At 39.7% G+C, this 21,410-nt stretch overlaps 2 protein-coding genes across 3 annotated transcripts in view; both read left to right on the forward strand.

Annotated features, from left to right (window-relative positions):
• TLR3 (toll like receptor 3) overlaps positions 1-2,479 on the forward strand; it is a 35,084-nt gene extending 32,605 nt beyond the window's left edge. The window contains exon 8 of the mRNA XM_035897829.1: positions 2,406-2,479. The gene's annotated coding sequence lies outside the window, so the exon portion shown is untranslated. The remainder of the gene's footprint in view (positions 1-2,405) is intronic.
• Positions 2,412-17,398, forward strand: FAM149A (family with sequence similarity 149 member A). 2 transcript variants are annotated; one of them, XM_035897830.1, is made up of 13 exons: positions 2,412-2,516; positions 4,148-4,280; positions 5,753-5,895; positions 8,178-8,303; positions 8,456-8,632; positions 10,472-10,662; positions 12,226-12,380; positions 13,529-13,632; positions 13,855-14,082; positions 14,395-14,515; positions 15,336-15,476; positions 15,825-15,903; positions 16,747-17,398. In XM_035897830.1, exons 3-13 carry the CDS (start codon positions 5,810-5,812, stop codon positions 16,818-16,820), a joined length of 1,482 nt encoding a protein of 493 aa, XP_035753723.1. In that variant the 5' UTR covers positions 2,412-2,516; positions 4,148-4,280; positions 5,753-5,809; the 3' UTR covers positions 16,821-17,398. The 2 variants fall into 2 exon arrangements, with proteins under 2 accessions (XP_035753723.1, XP_009640662.2); XM_009642367.2 differs by having other exon boundaries at positions 15,336-15,464.
• Positions 17,399-21,410: the final 4,012 nt, after the last annotated feature.

The raw sequence follows: 21,410 nt of genomic DNA on the forward strand, positions 1-21,410 counted from the left end.
GTTGAGGGCTGGAGAGGAGCCGGGAGCTGGCTGCTGCAGTCCCTGGCCTTCGCTTGCCGGCGCTGGGGAAGTGTGCTACGGCTGTGCTGGGAGGGGATTTTTCCTTCGTCTTGTTTTATTGCAGTCTTTCCTGACTGTCATTCTACTAACGCGTGGCCCAAGGGGTCGGGATGAGTGGTCCCACGGCGTGCAGGGGAATGATGTGGCAGAAAGACTTTTTTTGCTGCATCTCACCTCGTGTTATGCCATTAAGTGTAATGCATGTGCTGTGTTGCACAGAGTAAGTCCGTGAAATTTTACTGGAGGTATTTCTGGTTTTTTCGTGTTTGTAGGTTCAGGTTTCCTTCAAAGCCACACACAAAAAACCCCAAAACCCACTTGGGGCTTTTTGAGAAGTCTGAAAGCCTTATACATACAGGGGATCCAATCAGCGTAGTTAGCTTGGGTTGCCAAAAGCCTGTCAAGTAAATGAAGAGCTGGAATACAAGAAGAAAGGGTTCTTGCACAGGCAAATAACTACAGTACAAAACAGAGGGTAGAGGGTACTGGTCGATGGTTTCTTCCTCCCCTGGTGTTTCACAGGAATCTGTCCTGGGCAGTTCAGTCAGACCACCACCACCACCAATATCACCGCCAAGTGAGAATGCTTGGTGGTGATATTAACCTGTGGAAAAATACTACAGGCAAGGGTCAGCTGTGAAAAAAAAATGGAGAAAGACCGTATAAGACTGCCTCAGCAAATGAAATGGTAGAGAGGGATGTACACGAGCAGAAGGGACCAGCTTTCCATGTAGAAGATGGGCTGTGAGCTCACTGTTATTGCCTGGGAGATAGATCTTGGTGTTTTGACAAAACAAAGTTTTTGTGGGACTGGACTGGACCACTTTTCATAGGGCCTCTTGGTTCTGACAGTGGCCAAAAGCAGACGCCTAGGGAAGAGAGAGGAAATTTAGAGCAAACATAAGAGAGGTGCTTTCCACTGCTGTTGTACCAGCCTACAAGAATTTGCAATTCAGGGTCTTCCCTGATGAGAAGTTTAAACTCGTGGTAGGTTTTTGGTGGCTTATTAGCCAGTTGGATGTGTGATGTGGTCCATTTGAATGGGGCGTTAGATTTTGACATACATATTTTTGTAATCTGTGTACGGGTGAGATACCAGAAAGGATAGGAAGAAGGCAGAGTAATCCTAAATGTTGCAGGGCCAATCTACAGTTCTTGGCTAAAGAAATCAAGAAAATTCTTGAACTGTGAGCTGTATCCTTACAGTTACTCATTCACAAATGTACTTTGATGCAATCATGCTGGTATTCACAGTTATGACCTGAGGATTTTATGGGATGAGAATAGGAACTTCCACAGATGAAGTAATCTGTTGCTTAATCTGTAAAAGCGTTTCTGAGGAACACTTTGACACATCTGTATATATTTTGAAGAGGTGGGTTTTGCATGTTAATGACAGAATTTAGTGGGATTATAGAAATGTATGATTATAAACAGTTTCTGTTTTAAAAAAAAAAAAGTCCCTTCATTAAAAGGTATTTTTTTAAGGCTAGCAATAAAAGTGCAGACAGTCCTTTGCCTTACTGTATCTTAATATTCATCTGTGTGGTTTGTAAGAGATGGTTTTAAAGTCTGAGCATGTGTTCAGGTATTTGGAGAACCAAAAAAAAAGGACAAGCTCTAGTGTTTCTTATGCTGGAAAGGCGTAATACTAGACAGTTTGTGGGCTGGTTTTTAAAACAGTGTTAAGGAGCCTTTGGTACTGGAGGAACTGATGCTTTGTGGCCTGTAAATGTATTGAGAATATGCCTCTGTGTTTCCTGATGTACCAAAATCTGGGTTTGCTTAAAACAGCCAAGTTGAGAGTTCATTGGTTTAGTAAAGGCCGCTGTTTGCTTGGCACCAGAGCTGCAACTTCTTTTTATGTAAAGAGATGTCTGAGAAAATGGGCCCTATGTTAGTGATCAAAGAAAGACATCGCTAAATAGCTCCTGTGTGGACAATTACTGGTTTGTGCCTTCACTCTGTTCCTGCAATAGTGAGGTACTGCTGTGTTTGTGTGTGCTTTGTGCAAATTTTAAAGTGCAAAACTGAAGGAGTATGCCTGTGGTGTAAAATAAGTCTCAAATTAAATATAGGCTTTTCTGAAAAATACTTGTGTAAATAAAAATTCATAGAATCATAGAATCGTTTAGGTTGGAAAAGACCTTTAAGATCATCAAAAGTCCAACTGTTTAAAAACAAGGTAGTTCGTTTCAAGCAAATGTTTGTGTTGGTGGATAGGATTGAAAAATTCAACAGTTATAATATTTTTTTTAGTTTTTCTTTTTTTTTTTTTTCCCTCCTGTGGAGGTGTGAGTTCACCTTATTTAATATTATGGAATTATGTGTTTCTGTGTTTACAGGAAGGGACTGTCCAGAGGTTCCACAAATCAGTGTCTTTCCGGAAAAAGTGGAGTGTCTCTTCCAGCAGTTTTTGAAAGAAATGTGCGGGAAGCCATCGACAATTATACTTGGTATGCATTCCCTTCTGAAACAGTACTTCATTAATGGTATCTTGGCTTAAGTAGGTATTTCAAGATCGGTGTTAATTCACTAGTCATGCTTCTAGTCGTTCTTATGGACGACAACTATTGCAGCATATAATGCAGGATATAAATTGACCTAAGCCATACTTTGGAGGGTTTGAACTTTACTCCTGGTTTGTGCTAGGGATTTGCGTATTTTTAGAGCATAGCGAAAGGCACCCATGGAGCCTGGAAGGGAAGTCAGACTTCATGGTTAAACGCTCACCAGCATAATAATGCTTACCAGCATTGCAGGTCAGTTAACTTTCCAGAAGTTTCACTCCAGTTGGCACTGGTTAGGATTTGCCCAGCCTGTGTTTCTGACTGCCCTTCCTTTCACTGCATCCCAGGGTGGGTGGTAGCTGGCAGGGACCAGCTAGAGCTTTCTGAGAGCTGGAATCCCAGAGCCTGAGGTTTAAAGTACACCAGGTCTAACAGCATAAAAGGCATTGCCTGCAAATATGTAACTCAATGCTGTTTGAAACATTTGTAGAGACGTTATGCATACGTTATGTTTTGCATACGTTTCTTGTGATAGCTTCTAATAGAATTAAAGAAGGCTTATGTTATCTTTAATGTATAGTTTTGATGTGCCCGGTAGCTGCACTGGAGAAAACAAAATAATTGTTAGAGGTGGAAATGCTTGGGGTGTGTGTGTGTACGTATGTGTGGATATATTCTAGAGTGCCCTTACAGTTGCAATGATATATACATGTACAAAAGCGTAATACATGTACAAAAGCGTAATGCTGTAGCAGCAATTGCCTTTAAGGCAGTAAATGTGTCGTGGTTTAACCCGGCTGGCAACTCAGCACCACGCAGCCGCTCGCTCACTCCCCCCTCCCTCAGTGGGATGGGGGAGAGAATCAGAAAGAAAATAAAAGGTTAGAGCCGAGGGCTGAGATAAAGACAGTTTAATAAGAGAAAATAATAATAATAGTAATAATGAGAATGATAACAGAATATACAGAATATACAAAACGAATGTTGCACAATGCAATTGCTCACCACCCGCCGACCGATGCCCAGCTCGTCCCAAGCCGCGAGCAGTCCCCGAGCCGCGAGCAGTCTCGCCACAATCAACCGACCACCCGAACTAACTAACCCCCCCCCCGAGCATGACGTTATATGGTATGGAATAGCTCTTTGGACAGTTTGGGTTAGCTGTGCTAGCTGTGCTGTACTCCCAGCTTGTTATGTACCTGGGCAAGCAGGAGAAGCTCAAAAAGTCCTTGAGTAGTCTGAGCACTACTTGGCGACAGCTGAAAACATCAGTGTGTTATCAACATTCTTCTGGTACTAAATCCAAAACACAGCACTATGCTAGCTACTATGAAGAAAATTAACTCCATCCCAGCCGAAACCAGGACAAAATGGTACAAATAGGAGCACGTATTCATTGCAGTCTACTTAAAAACATACATTTGCAACTCCTTGCATTGACTCTAATAGCATGTCCTGAAAATCTTGCATCTGACAGGAGTATGTATCACTGTCCATTTATGTGATCAGTTGTGTTATTTTTAAAATATTTTTACAGAAAACCATTGTGTTCATTTTAATTTGTCTTCTTTTTGCAGTGAAACACTTTCATCACTTTCATCTAGCGGCTGTACGACACCCACAGACTTGAATAATTCTTGGTCTGGAATAAACAGCTATACTACTGGTTTGTCTACTGAAAGAAGTTCAGTTTACTCCTGGAGGGATGATGTACGTCACAGAAACTTTTACAGTACACTTCATCTAAGTATCGTAGAACAAATTAATTTGTGCAGAAAATGGACATGCAGCACATGTCCTGTAGGAGAAGTTAACCACTTTCATTCATTATAGCCTAACGATTAAGTATATTAATTGACTATTTAAAAAATAGTTCTGTTTGCAAGTTGGTATCGGTGCAAAGAAAATAAAAATATGAAATGATGACATTTGAGGAAAACAAACCTATTTTACCACAGAAAGTAGGCTTAGGTTTCTGAGTCCAAGAGAGTGATAAAATACATGTTTTCAAATATTGCTTAATGCAGGTAGTGTCTAAATTGAACTATTCTCAATGCTTTGAGTCATAAAGTGCATTCATGTGCGTGCATGTAAATAAATGTCCCACTCTGAGTAAATATTTAACTCTTAGCTAAGCTCGATTCTGTTTCGCAGATGGTGCAGTGAGGGGTTAAACCTGTTAGGGAGGCTGACCTCAGAGGCGTACCTGCTGCAGGCTGGCAGCATTGAATAAATCCCAAAGCACTGCAGTCACTGCCACTTTAATTTTAAAAAGCCATCCATGGCTGATGGAGGTAGTTCTGCCATACCTTTTGCATAATATCCTAACCTTTAGGGTACTGACCCCATCTGTCGCTTCCAGCCCTCCAGGAGAAAGCCTGACCCTGGATCATACAGTAACCTAGGTGAGAGTTGTTTTTTCCAGTGCTTTTCAGTGGGATCCCTTCTGTAGCCTGAAGTGGTTGGGGCACTCAGCTGGAAGTGAACAGATGTGATTTGAGCCCTGAGTATTATCATTTTTTTTCTGTGTTTTAGAGTGTCTCATACAAGTGGCCAAATATCTTTATGAACAGTGCTGCAGCTGAGGAGCCCTCAGCCAAGTGCTCCTTTCCCTATCACTGGAGAAAGTCAGGCTCTTCCCTGCTACCTTCATATGCCCCCACTCTTGCCCATTTCTGGTTGTGCTGAGTTATAGCTTCCGTCAAGAGGCATGGAAGGCCATTTCGCACACTGAGGGTTGTTTCATAACCACCAGACTATGTCATGCAGGAGGAAGGTTCTCCCCCTTGGCCCTCTTAGTTCTTTTCCTCAGGAAGGAAAAGTGCTGCTCAGAAGAGCAGGGAGCTTTGGTGCCGTGGGTTGCGGAGGTGCAATGTGTGTGCTTCGCTCTATGTTGGAGCAGGGAGGGAGCCAGACTCCAGACACCTTCTAACTGGTGTTTTCTGTTGGCTAATCCTAGACAGCTAGTTCCTTTTTGCTAAACCACCTTGCTGAGGCCAGCCACCTGGGTGTTTTTTTTTACACTGCAGTATATAAATCTTGTTTCCAAAGCAGGTAGTCTGAAGATCTGTTCCGAGGTGCTCAGCCAAATCGGTCCAAGTTGTCCTGTTCTTTAAATATTGTGGGGTTTTTAACATAAATATATATGCATATTTGCTAACTATTAATTTTATAATATGTAGGAATTTGATAAAGCCAACACACAGAGAGTGCATCAGTTATTCTGGGAGATTGATGAAATGCTGTTTGAAGGAAAAGTGACCTCCCAAACTGAGAGCCTGCAGGCAGAATGTGCAGACTGGGTTGAACAATTTCCTCATCTAAGGTAAGGAAATATCTTGCTGTACGAGGTTTAACCAGTTATCACTCTAATTTGAATTTTGGGGGTACTCTCATATGAATTATTTTTGATATATGGCATCAGTAACACCTTTGCATTCATATCTGGTTCTCTGGGACTGACCCGTGCCATAGTTATGCAGTAAGTCTGGTTGGTGGTGCGCTAGCAGCTAATGCTCTTTATTTTGCTTAATACAATTATTGCAGACAAAGATATTTTAGCAGAATGTAATGAGAAAATAATAATGCATCATTTTCATAATGATTTTTTCTAAATAAAGAATACATCTTGTAAAGAAATATATTTTTTTTTTTACTGTAAATGAAGACATACTGTGACATTCCAAGGAATTCAGTGTTAATTCTGTTACTGATTCTTCTAAAAAGAAATGAAATATGAAGGTGTACACATGCTTCATATATACTGCACCACCATGATGTCTTCCCTAGGCTATGTAAATCAATGTAAAATAATGTGTGATATTAGCCCGACAGTAAGTAGTTGAACAGATATGAGGCTGCATACATGGTTCACGAGAAGTGTTTTGCACAGATGTGCAAAATGCCTAGGTGGCCTGATGACTGCTGCTTATAACACAGGGGACAAGACAGTGTTGCACTGCATTGTACTGTCGTGTCTTCATAAATGATGGGATGTCATTCTTGGTGAGATGTCGTGGCTCTAAGCTATTCTAAACATAGACCTGCATGTGTCTATCTTCTAGTCAATAGTTTAACACCATTAAAAAGAACCTTGTCAATAACTGTGGTATGCTTTCAGTGCTTTTAGATAATTTGCAGAGGCTTGTTACTAGTAAATACAAACTAAAATCAACTAACAAAGCTTGTCACGCTTTATCAGGAACAAGAAAGAATTGTTAAATATAACTGAGGCAGTTTTCACTAGCACAAAGGTATGCTTTGCCTTTTTTAGATACTGTAAAAATTAATGGAACATGCATAATACAGAAACAGGTTTTTGTGCTGTGTAGTTCATTCAAAATATTAAATAATTTCACTGTATTTTCAGAGTATTTTCACTAGGTGGAATTTTTTTTTAAGTAAGTCCCTGTACTTAATGATTTTCTGATTCAAATCTAATGCTGACAGTACCAGCAAAGTCCAAGAGGTTGAAAGCGAACTTAAGAAATCTGGGAGCTCTGTGTCGTTTGGTACTAAGGGATGTGGTACATCCTGTGCTTTAAAAAGAAAAAAAACCACGTTATTTTCATTATTAAACCTTAAAAGTCAGTTTGTGTGGACTAGTTACCCAAAAGACTAGCTTCTGGGATGCCAGATTAATTTCTGAGAGTTGTGCTTGAAAGAGCTTTCTGTCTGTCTTTTTTTTTTTTTTTTTTTTTTTTTTTTATTTTATTTGTAAAACAGCTATGTCGGCATATGAATACTTAGCTTGTGGTAATAAATATACTTGAGAACTGTCATCGGTACGAGAAAGATCTGCTTAAATAGAAAGCTTTTTGTTCTTGGCTTACAAAATAAAAAATAAAAAAGGCTATTGCTTAGAGCTTCATGTGGCATAAAGTGCTGTTTTGTGAAAGGTAGTCTCAAGAAAATGTGTTCAGGCGAGTCTGAACATTGCTGCTTGCACAACAGCTGCGACTTCTGAATTCTTTCAAGATCCCTTGTGAATTCTAGTGAAACACAGTTCAGTAAGCGGTGATGATTATTTACCTGTACTGTGTTCAGAAATTATCTTATAGAGTAATAGTTCGTACATTTAAGTAGAGTTGCTTTTACCTTTTCTCTCTGCTGCTATGCATTGTGCTGTTGCATTTTGTGCATTTTCTGAACGTTATTTCTAGTCTTAACTATCCATGTAAGCATTTTGGATTAGGACTTCTGCTCACATTGATGGACACTGGAGTTGGATAAGAGAAGTCATAGCAGATGTTATTTGTCTTCTGCATCCATTTTTAAACATTTCTTATGGAGTTTTGATAAGAAAGGAAGTGTGTTTACTTTATCAGCCTTTACAACAATCTAACAAGTTTGACTATTTTTTTTTTAACTCAAAAAATATAGGCTAGAATCTATCTTGCATAAATCAACTTAAGATTAATGACTTAAATACTAGGCAATGTTAATGTATTACGCAAGGCCCCGGCCCCTCCATAAATTCCTTTTTTCAAAGCAAATATACGGTGTCCATTCTGATTGCCTACGGTTTACAGGTATTTGTATTCTTGATACTTGCATTTGAAATGTATTTCCATCTAAGATGTCGCTCAGTCTCCTCTTTTTATTCAGGGTTCTAGGAAAGCAGCTCCTATTGCCAAAGGATGAAGGCTTTCAGCATTTTCAGAGTAGAAGTGATAACTCTGTGGCTACTAAGTGTTTACCTGGCCTCCATGAAAGTACCAGTAATATAAAAGAGTATGTTCATTTTTTTTTCAGTTTTCGGTCCTCCCCCTTCACAAATATGTACAAACATTACTTTTGTATTACTGAAACATTTCAGTATAATTAAATATGCACTTTCTTCTTTCTTTGAATATTTAATTCTCATTTTGTTGATATTTTTTCAGGCTCTGCATTTCAGGCTCTAAACTGATCCCAACAGCATCTCCAATACATAAAGCACTAGATTCAAGTTCCACTGGCATTTCTGCCTCTGATTCATCCGTGTATTCATTCCTGGAAGAAGAAATCTATGATGTGGATGGGAAAATAGAAGAATACCTTGCCTTTGACAACAAGGAACTGTAAATAAGAGATATATGTGTTTTTGAAGAAAATAATGAAAAATTTTCAACGAGCCCAGTTAGGGTTCATAAACTTTGTTTCTCTTCTGTAAAATACAGTTCCTTCTGTCCCTGTATTCAGTAGCACAGTGGTCAGAGCACTCACTGGGCATGTGGAAGATTAGGTATGTTGTCTTTCTAGTGGTTCAAAACTCACATCTCCCATGTCAGAGGAATGTGCCTTAACCGCTAGTTGTTTTGAGGTGTTTTGTGCATGGACATTTGATAGAACAAATATTTGATTTTGAGACAGGGAGCGGAATGAAGTAATCCCTACTTCCCAGGTGAGTGCCTTGACCACCAGATTGTTTAGGGTCATTACACTGTACAGTGTCCTCATTGTCTGCCCTAAGGAATCTTAAATTCTTTCTGTGCAGCGTATCACAGCTTTACGAGGAGAGGTGCAGGATACAGCCCATGTTTAGAGCACTCTCGTGAGTGACAGGAGTACTGCAGCTGTCTTCTTGACAATGCAACCGAGGTTTCCCATGGCCCAGTTGAATGTTGCAGCAGCTCCTGGGTAGAACAAAGACCCTAACGTGCTGTTTTCTAAAAGGCCTCTACAAGGGGGAAAGTTTTATAGGACTAGCAGGGCCCAAAGCATAACTTTTTTGTGCTGAAGCTTGATGCATTTATGGGAAAAAGACATGCGTGTTCTGAAAAACTAGAGAAACCAGGCTGAGACCCAGATAGACCCTTTCAGTCCTGTGTTTGAAAGAGAGGGCCTGGATGCCTACCATTTTGGAGAGGATTTAGGATTAAGAATCCTTTTAGGAGTGAAGTATCACTTTTTTTTGCTAAGTAAGCAAACAGTTTGGGAGAGGGACTTGACCGAAGGTGTTTTCCTTTGTGCCTTGCTTGATATGTTGTTTCCTTCTCAGGATTTGATTCTGCTGTATCTTACTCTCCATAACTAAAACATTAGGAGTTACAAAGCCTGATATGAAAATAGCTTGGTCATTTTGTGAGCTGGACCATTCAGCCAAGTCTCAGTTGTAGTTAAGTTTGCAATCCAGTTTGAGGAAGAAGTAAAAGAAGTGGCTGAGAAGAGAAAGGGAGATAGTGGAAACCAGTATCAAGTTGGGATCATCCTTGAAATCTCAAACCAAACTGCATTTCCTTAGAAGGAAATACCATAGCATTAAAAAAAAAAAAAAAAAAAAAAGGTTAAAATTTTCTTCCTAAAAAGTGCATTAGAAGACCAAGTTAGGGAATATTGCCAGGCTGTGCTTCCCTAGGTGGGAAGGCAGGGAGGAGAGTTAAAAAATAGTAACTGTCCACACAGTAGTGGAATTGAAGGAGGTTGAGCATAAGGCTATGGGCTCTGCTATTTTTGTCAGGCTGCAGAAATCCTTTAAAGTTGTTTGATCAGTGGTGAAGTGTTGCAGATGTGTGCAGGTACGCAGGACGTGCTATAAAAGAAATGTTCTATGTGATAGTCCTCGTGCCAAATGCAATGAACAGTAATTCCCTTATGCTTTGGTAAAAAACATAGGATTTAGTCTCAAAATACTAAGTGCCGTGTATAAAGCTGTTCCTTCTAGAGCTGCAGAGCTTTCTGTTGTAAAGCCCTAACTGGATTTTTCTATATTTTACCTGCAAGCAAAAGCAAAATAAATCATTATATGTATACGATAGCTTCTGTTCCCATAGGCACTCTGTGCGTTTGAATTTGAATTTTTTTGTGATTACATCTGGCTTGCTTTTCTTCCATATGAATGAATCTATTCATCCAGTGTATTAGAAGGGGAAAAATATCAAAACCTATGGGAATTAATTTGAATTTGCTTCCTTTATTAGTGATGATGAGAGTTGGGAACAACAGAAAATGCGTCTTGCTGAGAAGAGGAGTAAGCGTGGCATTCCCCCTGTTTCTCCCAATGCCTGTATCAAAGATGCCGTGGCTTCTGAAGTATTTGATTGTATCTGGAGCAATGTAATTGGAATATTGGAGGAACTGATTAAAAAAAATTGGGAAACTAGTATCACAGGTATTTGGTATTTTTAGATGCGGTATTTATTGAATCTAACTCAGGAAAGTGATTTTTTTAGATTTTTTTTTTTTTTCTCTCTCCTTGAAGCTTGGGAAATCTGGTTATTTTAAGACAGCCATGTTGGTAGTACAGCATTATAAGATATGTAATGCCTTGCCATGTGCATGAGCGCACACACACACACACACACCCCCTAAAATATAAATATTCCTACTATTTTGAAGGGAATTTTGTATGAGGTGTGTGGAAAAAAACCCCCAGCCACCAAAACCAACCGACCAAACAAAAAATTCCCCCCCCCCCAAAAAAAAAAACAAACAATCAAACAATCCCCAAAACAAAAACCAAAAAAGAAAAAATGAAGACTGAAAGAGCTTCATTGCAGGAGAGCAAGTTTAAAAAAAAAAAAAAATACTAATCACTGGGTGGGGATACAAATTGATGCTGTTAGCAGGGGGTCACTGATGACATGATCTGTACCTGGAACCGAGGAATCAAAGTCTCCTAGTCCTCATTGTTTGAGCTTTGTTAATAAAAGGAACCCTTAGGTAGTCAGATTGTTAAAGCGAGATAGACAGACTTGCTGACAGTGCAGGACTTCATGAGTTTAATACAGGATGAAGAAGTGGTGGTGCATGCAATTTTATTTTATTTTATGTTTTTGTCTTCTAACAGACTGTAGTGAAGAAAAGCAAAAGCTAAGAAAATTAACTAGAAGTGAAATTCTGTTTAGTGTGTGTGTGTTGTCTTTGAAGGCTGAGGGAAATTTCAGTTCTTCTTTTAATGTATTTTAAAAAGGACAGTAACAAAAGAATGCCTGGGAGTGAGTTTTGGAAATCACCTCAAATGTAAGGTACACTCAACTTCAAATACAAATTTACAGCCAAGTAAGAAATGGCAGAATTTCTCAGAATACTTGCAGCATCAGAATTTAACGTTTCAGGTGTTACTGAAATACAGAAGGGCTTTTCACATCACAGGTGGGTTGTTTAGCTCAATATTATCATTTAGAGAGGATAGCTTAGCAGTTTTGTGATAGGCGTGCTTTTTTATTTTTGTCAAGGGCATCAACTTCTGACAAACAGATAGCTAACCAAAGTATGTTGACTAGGAATATAAAAGAATTTGGGTTAAGAATAGAATTAAGATGGTGGTATATATCCGAAATGAATCAGTGTGTAGCTGCCCTCAGGCAAGGATAGGACCAACAGACTTATTTTTCTGTTAATCTTTTTTTTTTTTCTCCTGTAAAAAAAAATCTTTGGGAAATTTTGAATAACATTCCAAGAGTCTTAGCAGCATTTTCTTCAACAAACACACCCCTCCAACCCTACTTACATAGCCCAGCTTGTTTGTCAGTGTCAGGAAAGCATAAACAAGTGGAAAATGCTTTCAGAAAAACATCATTTATGGTATGTGTTTAAATATCACGTAAACTTAAAACTATATGAAAGTCTTTATTTATCGTGCAGTATAATATTGTTTGAATTTCAACAAATGATGGCTGGTAAATGTACAAAAAGCAAGTTATTTCCTGGACTTTTTTTTTTTTGTGTACAGAGGGTGACAAACAAGTGGAAAAACTGAAAGCTGTTACAGCAAAACTGCCACATTTGCCAGTCATTCGTATTTCAGCGGATGCTGGGAGCATTCCTCTTTCCAGAGGCTCTGAAGCACGAAGTGTATCTTTTGGGTCTCATCTTGTTTCCTCGCAGGTAAAACCAACTTTCCGTCAAATGGTGTTCTTTTTTCTGCTGACTTTGGACAGAGTCCTTGTTGAAGCTAAAAAGGCACTTTTTTCCCCCTTTTTTCTTTTTCTTTCTTTTTTTTTTTTTTTTTTTTTTAAATGATTAGGTAAAGTCATCTCGTTTAAAGTGAAGGTTCATTAAACATGCATTTCTTGTTTACTATCACTTGTTCTTCTTTGGTGGTTCTTAAAAGTGCCGTTTACCACTAAGATACTGCTGAAGTTGGTTTTCAAAAAACCACTTCTTAGACTGTATTCCATCCATAGAAAATAATTCTGCTTTTATTGTGGTCCAGTCATTTACTCCTGGTAGAATTAAGAAAACAAACGAAGCTCTTCCCTGGACTGCAGGGATGGGAAGTTGCAACTTAAAGTGCTTTACTTGCAACCCTGTGAGTTTCAGAATCTCCCATTCCTTTTTGTTTCCTTTGCCTTTTGCAAAAGGGGACTCTGCTGTACGTCCGCCAGTGCACTGGTACTAGGCCTTAAGTGTCTTTGTGGAAGCTTGTGTTTGCACTGATAAAATGCTCTTTTTGTCCCACTTGCTGCCTCCTCCCTCTGTCGCCTCGCTCCCGTTTTGCACACTTTTCCAGCCACTGCTTCTGTTTCCCCCTCTGTCTCTCTCTCCGTTCAGTTCAAGCAATTCCATTCTATTTTGTCTGCTCTTTTCCCATGCTTGCTAGATAGCGAGATAAGAAACATGGAAGAGAGAGCACAGCAGTCTCAGCGCTCCCTGCTCGCACCCTTGGTTCTGTAGTGGTCCCAGCCCAGAAGAAGTAAAATGCTTAGATAAGGAGTGCTCAAGGATCTGTGCCCCTGGGCTGGACTGTGCTGAGGGAAAATGGAAACTTCAGAGAGTCAAACTCCGGCTTCAACTGAAACTTACCTTGCAAATTGAGTTGCAATTCAGTAACTAAATTACCCAAGCTCTGTTTGTAAGAATCTATTTAAAATAAGCAAAACAATGCATTTGCCCCATGTACTACTGAGAATTCTACTGAAACATCTTAACAGAAACTTCTTTATGAAACAAGTAAAATATCTCCTAAGTACGGGCTTTTTGAGGTCTTCCTTCAAAAAAAGTAAAGGTTAATGCATATTTGCTGCTTTTACTAGGTTCACCGTTTCTCCAGCAACTTCTGTAGTGATTTGAATGGTGTGATGACAATTCAAGCAAAACCGCTCCAACAGAGGCATGTTGCCACAGTAGAAAAAATACAGTAGGTGTTGGTATTGACATTTTCAAAATGCGGCATAATTCTTACTATGTAAAAGATGTTTCGCAATTATAAAAAGGCAATAAAAAGGCAGTCATCTCCTTTGGGCGTATCTCTCATGTGACAATGATTTGTAGAGGTTGCAATGATAACTGTTAAGAAATCCTTTTGCTTTTTTTGTCTTCATCCTCATTCCCTCTCTCATTCTCCTTCCTTTTTCCCTAGGAATGAGCAAGAAGACAAACAGCATAGCATTGGCTCCAGTGCTCCAAATTCAGTGCACACTAGGTTGTGGAGAATTGCTGATAACAGTGTTCTCTCATCATCTCGGGTACCACTGACATCTTCTAGGAAGCTACCAAGCCATCGTAGGTTACCTTCTCTCACTTCTGACCAACTCTCCTCAAAAGCTCCTAATATGTACAATGATGAAATCCTTAGGGGGACTAAATTGTGAGTTTTCTCATTTTATTCTTTGCTTTCCTCAGAATTTTACTGAAATTTCACCAGTGAAGGATTTTGCAAAATCTAACTTGAACTAACATGAAATTTATTACTGATTCTAGAATTCAGAGAGAAAAAGAAAGCAAGCAAAACCGTTTGAGGAGAAGCTTTTGTTTTATTTTTTGTTGCAGTATTAGTTGCTGTTACTTTTGTAGCTGAGCTCTGTAAAAAAAAATGTACTGCTCAATAATTTCATATTACTTCAGTGAAGCAGTCTTCAATATGATTTTTCCTAAAAAAGGAACCCTTAAAATTCTGTAGGGGTGCCAGCTCGGATCGTTTATCTTCTGCTCGTGCACCTACAACCCGGAACAAGTTACCACCAATAAACTCAGAGGCTGTTGAACAGTATCTTTCAGTACCTCGACTGCAACAGAGCTCTGTAAGTTGTGTTTATTTTTGTACTGGTGAAGAATGTCAGGCTATTTGAAAGTAAATTGCTCTGTGTCACTGGTTGAAATGAGCAACTTTACAGCTTGTGTTGGTTCATATTTAATACATGGTCTTAACATGCTAATGTGTGTTATAGTAGGGTACCATTAGAATGCAAGAGAAGCCAGTTTAAAACCTCAGGTCACAAACAGATCATGGTGGTAACACTGTCCTCTGAAAACAGAGAAATCTGGTGGTTTTTTTTTTTAAAAAAAAAGATTAAAACAACCAACCAAGCAGATAGTAACCTAGCACTTATATGCATCTGGATTTAAATAGCTCTTTTCAGTGTTTTATTCATTAATGTTAGGTTATAAGAAGTGGAAAATTATGCTTACAGAAATAGAAAAGGATGCTAACTGAAAAAAAAAAAGAAATCTTGTTGATGCTAGCCTATTTTTGAAGGTTAGGGAAGTAATTAATCACCATCACAATGAAAGTAAATTGACATTTTGGTATTATTTTGCTTCTGAATAATATTTTGAATTGAGACACATGTAAAGTCTGTTGTTATTATTTTAATTAATATAAGGCTTTGGGGATTATAGACTAATATTAGGGAACAGTCTCAAATCTCTTTGAAAAAGATGACTACCCTTAAGTTACCTTAAATCAGGGCTTTTGGTTAGTGAAAACTTATTTTTCTTCTTCTTCTCTTGTTGTTTTTTTTTTGTTTTTTTTTTTTTTTTTGTATGGCAATGGAAAAAAAAATTATTTTTTTAACCAATTCAATTGCTGCATTCTCTCAATGCTCCTCTTAATTCTCTCAGCATCGAGGACGATATGCTCATAGCAGAGTGTCAAGTGCAGTGCCTGGCAGTACAGAGCAACAACCACTCAGAGAAAGAACTGTTATTGTTGATCAATTTTCAAGGCCCAATACAACTCATACATTCAGGGTATGTTACAACGTAAGTATAGAGACATGGGATTCCTGCTTCCGTTCACGGTCTTACTTACTGTGTCTCTCCTGATTTCTGGTGTACAGGGATTCCTGCTACCTGTAGAGAAGAGGATGTTAAAAGGCTTTGGGAGGGCGTGGGACCTTCAAAAGCAGAGAATGAGGGAGGATTTTTTTTCAAGTCTAATGCATCAAACAGTTCCTTTGAGGGTGTCTGTGCACTAGAATTGTGCAGGTTTAGTACTGCTTGGAGCTTTGCAGCTTGGTAAGGCTGGACCAGATTGTAAAAACTGTAATCAAAACATTTCAGTAGATCAGCATACCATACTAGCTAATAGTAGGTCTTTCTTTTTTACAGACAGACACACCTCAGAAGAGATCACTGACTCCCATGGATTTTGCTAACCACAGAGGGACAGGTCAAGGATTTTTAATAGGTAGGCAAAGTAAGCATCACTTGAAAGGCAAAAGGCCAACAAAACCTATTAACCCATAGCACAGTCGAGAAGTAAAGTGCTCAGGGAGAGCAGTTTTGGCATAGAAGAACAACAGGTGTGCTTGGCAGGATCTTTTGAGTCTGCTTTTGAAGTTGCTTGGTCTGAGATAGCCCTAACTCTGACTGTCAGGAACCCTGCAAAGGTTCTTTTCATTGTTGTGATGTGGAAGGAAAAGGATTCCCCCTTATTCTCCCCCCCTCCCCCCCGCCCCCCTCTCCTAATCTCCTAAGATTTCAGCATATTTACAAATATGGCAAGAGTATGTGGTGCACAGCCTAGATGTTTTGCAGCTGCTGGAGTAGCAATAGAAATTCGTGTTTGTGAACTGCTTCATGACATAAATTTTATTTTACCTCCCATATAAATACACCAAATTAGTAAACTTTCTATATGGGGAAAAATAAAATTGAAAATGTGCATTTTTAACATAAGTATAAAGCTCTCTTAAATAAATTTTTAAAAAATCAATATTGATTTGCCATTATGTCTTCCATTTGTAACACCCAAAAAGAGAGCAGCCCTGCGTGGCTTACTTAGCTCTGTTGTTACAGTAAAGCTAACTAGCTCATTCCTGAGGTATTTGAGTGCTTGTATGTAACCTTTATTTGTTTGGAAGTTCATCAAGTTTAAGTAATTATATAATTGGTGTCATTCTGTAAAAGGTGATGTAAGAAAAAGGGCAGGTTAGCAAACATTGATCTGAGCAGGCTGATGGAAGTAACTCATACATAATCTTGGAGTGTCTTTCAGATTCTGCCACAATTAACAAACAATTTTTTCTAGGCTCACAGCGTTACTACAGATCCTTTCAGAGAAAGCCTCCAACTGCAAGGAAGAGATTTCAGATTGCTTCTTAACCCAGCTTAGGAAGAAACAGAAGCTCCCTGCACTGAACGGAAGACTGAAGCACTAAATTTGCCAGCTATTATCTTGTGTAACAAATAACACATGCAGTACGCTGGTTTCTGCTGAGCCTTGCAATCCTCAGGATGCCTCTATCACCGGCTTTTAAAGTTGTCTGGCCAGAATAGAGCAAAATGAAATAAACGGTTGAGCTTCCAGTTCTGTTTGCAGAGTCAAGATGCTGCTGCTGCTGCACTTTCTTCTCAGGCATTCCTCCTTTTTCTGTCTTTCCTTAGGGAATTGTTATTTTATCTATAGAAGCAAATAAGTTATGTTTAGACCTTGAAGTCCTATTCCCACTTTGTCATGTTTCCTCAGTGTTAAAGATGTTCTAGTTTATCCAAAACTCAGTCATATATAAAATCCATACTTTTAAACAGGAGTTTGGTATCTCCTTTTTAACTGCTGTTTTAACATTTTTCCATTTTTCAGTCTGTGGTTTTTGCAGTTCCTCTCTTGTAAATACTGTCTGTCCCTACTTTTTCTTCTTCCTTTAATTCTTTTGAGATGGAATTCGTTCGCTGCTTCTGCTTATGCTGTTCTAATTGTCAGTAACTATGGGAACTGCTGGGATAAACTTTGTTTACAGGAAGCAATGGCCCTGCCAGGCCAAATGTGTTTATAGATGCTGAGCAATTGAATCTGCATGCTGTCAAGTCAGTAAGACTGTTCCCGCTTCTTGAGATTTCTTGTACAATAGCAGGCAATATTTTATAAATTAATCATATTTTGAAATATCTAAGCCTTCAGAGTTTTAACATGAAAATATGTACTTAACTGATGAAAGCATTATTTTGTACCTCTTTGTGTAGACCCAAAGTGGAGATTGGAATTGTGTTCTGCCCAGAGATCACAGCCCCGATCAGGTCCCTGTGTGCATGTGCAGTCAGGGATTCCTCCTTCCATCCGAGTGCCAGCAGTTGAAGTAGATGTGGTTGAAGAAGAGGAAAGGGAGGAGGAGAAAAACTTAATTATTTGCCCAAATTGTGCAGTTAAGAATAGAAACAGTTTCTTGTACTTGAGAACTAATATCAGTTATCCTCACTTCTTTTTAGGAATATTCAAGGATTGGTAATCCAAGGCAGAGCATTTGTAATGTATATTTTATATCTGTACTGTTAATCAGATTTCTGGTTTTTGTAAACGGTCATCAAGCACTGCATTCTTTTGAGTAAATGAAAGCACTTTTAAATTACTTTCCTGGCTCAGTATTTTTCTCTTTTGGCTACGCTAAGTTTACTCACTGGTGATATTATGGTATAGTTACCTGAGAAAGCAGAATGCTTTTACTTTGGAGTTGCAGGTGGATTTCATACAGTCGCGGGTCAGTTTGATGCAGTTTCTTCAGAAATCTCAGGTCAAAGATGACATAACATGGAAAATTCACATTTAAGTCTTCTTCAGTGGTGTGTGTAGTGTAGTGCTCCCTCCTGTACTATGTAGACATTGACAGGAATGCAGAGAAATGATGGAAAAATGTGTCCCTTACCATCTTGTGGCACTTCATGGCAACCCAGATCTTACATTGTGGACTAAATGGAAAGACGAATATGCGCCAGTTTGGTCCTGTAATGGCAGAAGTGGGAACCACACAATGAAGAGTGGTTCATCATCTGGCATTTTGTGAAAGAGAGAAGATTGCTGGCATCTGTGAAGTGATGGAGTTCAGTCACTGGATTTTAAATGGAGAGTAGAGCAGAGTAACAAGCATCTGTTTCTGCAGCTTAAAAGGAAAGGAAAGACCTCCTAATTACTAGCACAGCAGCAATGGACCGCTCTCAGGTGGCAGAGGAGAGGGTAGATGGATGTTTGCTGGCTACCAGAAGTATTTTAATACTTTTCCCTTTTTGGTAAGTTTTTGGGCACCTGACAGAATCCTGGGTCATCTTACATCCTGATAATGTGTTGCATAGAGTTCTTCACTCTTGACTTTTGTATTTCTTGTGGTTATGGAACTAATAAGGCTCACTTTCCATGGTACCTGCACACCCAAATATTTACAAAGCCTACTTGTGCACAGGAATGCTGTTGAAGTGAATGTCTTTGGACCTCTAGGGCCGTGATACAACAGCAGCTGTTCTGAAATGGGCCCTGTACTTACCTGGATGTAATCCTGAAGCTCAGAAGGCGGCTCACAGAGAACTGGGTGAGGTGTTTGGTATGTTTTCCATTCCTCCTTTATCAAAGCTGAAGAAGTAGAGATACAAAAGTGTCTTGTGGCCATTCTGGAGCTTTAAATAGCTAGAGGTGATTGGGATGGGTGCTGGAAGCTCTGCAGGAGAGAGTACTGAAAAGGTTTCCCAAGTCAAGGGCAGGGTTTTTCTCTCTTTTTTTTTAGAAAGTCATTTGGTTGCTGTTGGTTTAACCCTTCCTCTCCCTTTTCTCTTTAGGATGATATCAAGTACCAGGCACAAATATGCTTGTCATAACTTACACCCTGCACAGAGACCCTGAGATCTTCCTTGACCTGCCTGAGTGATTCTTCCCTGAAAATTGTAAGGGAAGGCACCTGTGTTTATAGATACTTAACATTGATAGTTTGCATGTATCTGTTGCTTTGTAGCTGATGTCTCTGGTCTCACTAGGGGACGACATGGAGGAAATTTGACCCCATTTTTCCCCTTCAGTCTTCCAGTGGTTTCATGGTAGGCTTTTCAGTTGGTTGTAGGTGTCAAGGTGTTGGCAGTGGGGGTGCTGCTGTGGTGGCCTCTGCAAAAAGGCCAGAGAAGAGAACACAAATGGTTCCTGCTGGCTCTGTAATGAACCCACTGAAGGACACAGATGACCCCAGCAGCAAGCTGGTGGCACCTCTGTGAAAGAGTATTTAAGAAAGGGTACAAAAAAATGTTGGGCAGACAGAGGAGCAGGGGGAAAAAAGTGTGAAACAGTAGTGCAAACACCAAGGTCAGTGAAGGAAGAGGAGTTGGTGCTCCAGGCACCAGAGTGGAGGTTCCTCAGCAGCTTATGGAGGGGACCCATGCTGGAGCAGGACAAAAGTGTGAGGAAGAGGAGGAGGGAGCAGCAGAGAGGAACTTTCTTGTCTTTGTTTCTCACTTCCCAACTCCCTATTTTTAATTGGCAAGAAATGAAATTAAATTTCCCTCAGTTGAGTCTGTTTTACCCATGATGGTAACTAGTAAGCAATCTCCTAGTCTTTATCTTGACCCGTGAGCTTTTTCATCCTGTTTTCTTTCCCTGTCCTGTTGAGAAAGTAGAGTGAATGAGCGAATGGGTGGATGTCTGGCTGCTGGCCAAGGCTAGCCCACCACAGCTTCTAACAGGCTGTCCATCTATCACTGTCTATATGAACACACATCAAATTCATATTGTGAAGGAGTCCCAAATAATGGCTACAGAACAGAGTTCTGTTCTGTCGCTGTACAGTGAACACCAGGTTGCAGAAATCATAGCAAGGTATGCTTCATGGAGGTGAGCATCACAGCAACCAGTCTGACCCTGAAAAACATGCCTGTGGTCTCTCTCTCCCAAATGCTGTTGGTCTCCTTTACTTGTGTCAGGAAAGATAATCCACAGAAGGATTTGAAGCTGAAGTCTTCGTCAAGCTTTGGGCTTTGAAGCCTGGGGTTTGGGGATGGGGGAGGTCTCTGAGATGTTCAGCACTGACTGTGTCTTTTCAAATGAAGACAAGCTGTGGTATCTTTTCTTTGTGCAGGTAATGGTTGTTGTGGACTACAAACGGACTTTTTTTTTTGCGGTGCGAATAACTTTCTACATAAAGTCTAATCATGTTGTAGTTGTGTAAGTTGAGAAAGAGGGAAGCTCTTCCTAAGAAAACCCCTTCCTAATGGCAGATGAACTGTAGTGATTGCTAAGTTAGCAGCCAGTTAGTCTTACTGTGGATGCTGTGTGCTTTGCAAGGGATGGCAAAAACATAGGTATGTCTTGGCTGGAGCAAAAGACTAATGTAAAGAGCACACCATAGTTTTTTTGAATGTATTGTGTACTTCTCTTTTGTCCTTCTGTCAAATCAGATCCATTTTAGCCTCGCTTTGCTTTGGGTTTTTGGTTTTCTTGGTGGTAATGATGATTTTATTGATTTCTGTATCAAAGAATCCAGATGTGCATTCTAGGGACTGGGGGAAGCCTGTGTTACCATTGTGCTTGCGGGCTGATTTAGCAGCCTGACAGGATGCGTGCCTTCTGTCGGCACAGGAAGGCAGGCTTATGCTTAGGTGTAAAGCTGAGTAAAAGCAGATTTGCACTGCGTTATGAAAGCAAAGATTCACTAACCAGTAGAATGTCTGCAGCACTGAAACCCAGCAGTGAGCAAATAGCTCTCCAGGTGAAAAAGGAATGCTAAATGCAGTCTGGTGGAAAACTCTATTGATTGATGTGCCTCTCCTACAGAACATCTTCCTTTGAAACTTATAGTAAAGGTTCATAATGATTGCAAAACTTGGTGACATAACTAGGCCTCAGAGATACCAGACCTCTCATTTCTTCTTTCTTGGGTATATCTTTTTCTTGTGGTTTGGCAACAGCTGGCAACTAAGCACCATGCAGCCGCTCACTCACCTTCCCCG

The sequence above is a fragment of the Egretta garzetta genome, unplaced genomic scaffold (genome assembly GCF_000687185.1).
Source record: "Egretta garzetta isolate BGI_Z169 unplaced genomic scaffold, ASM68718v1 scaffold46, whole genome shotgun sequence".
Lineage (NCBI taxonomy): Eukaryota > Metazoa > Chordata > Aves > Pelecaniformes > Ardeidae > Egretta > Egretta garzetta.

Excerpts from the sequence above, each read along its gene's own strand:
- FAM149A (XM_035897830.1), top strand. The coding sequence starts at position 5,810 with ATGCTGTTTGAAGGAAAAGTGACCTCCCAAACTGAGAGCCTGCAGGCA. Across the intron at positions 8,304-8,455 it reads AGTACCAGTAATATAAAAGA|GCTCTGCATTTCAGGCTCTA; the intron begins GTATGTTCATTT and ends ATATTTTTTCAG. Across the intron at positions 13,633-13,854 it reads GCCACAGTAGAAAAAATACA|GAATGAGCAAGAAGACAAAC; the intron begins GTAGGTGTTGGT and ends CTTTTTCCCTAG.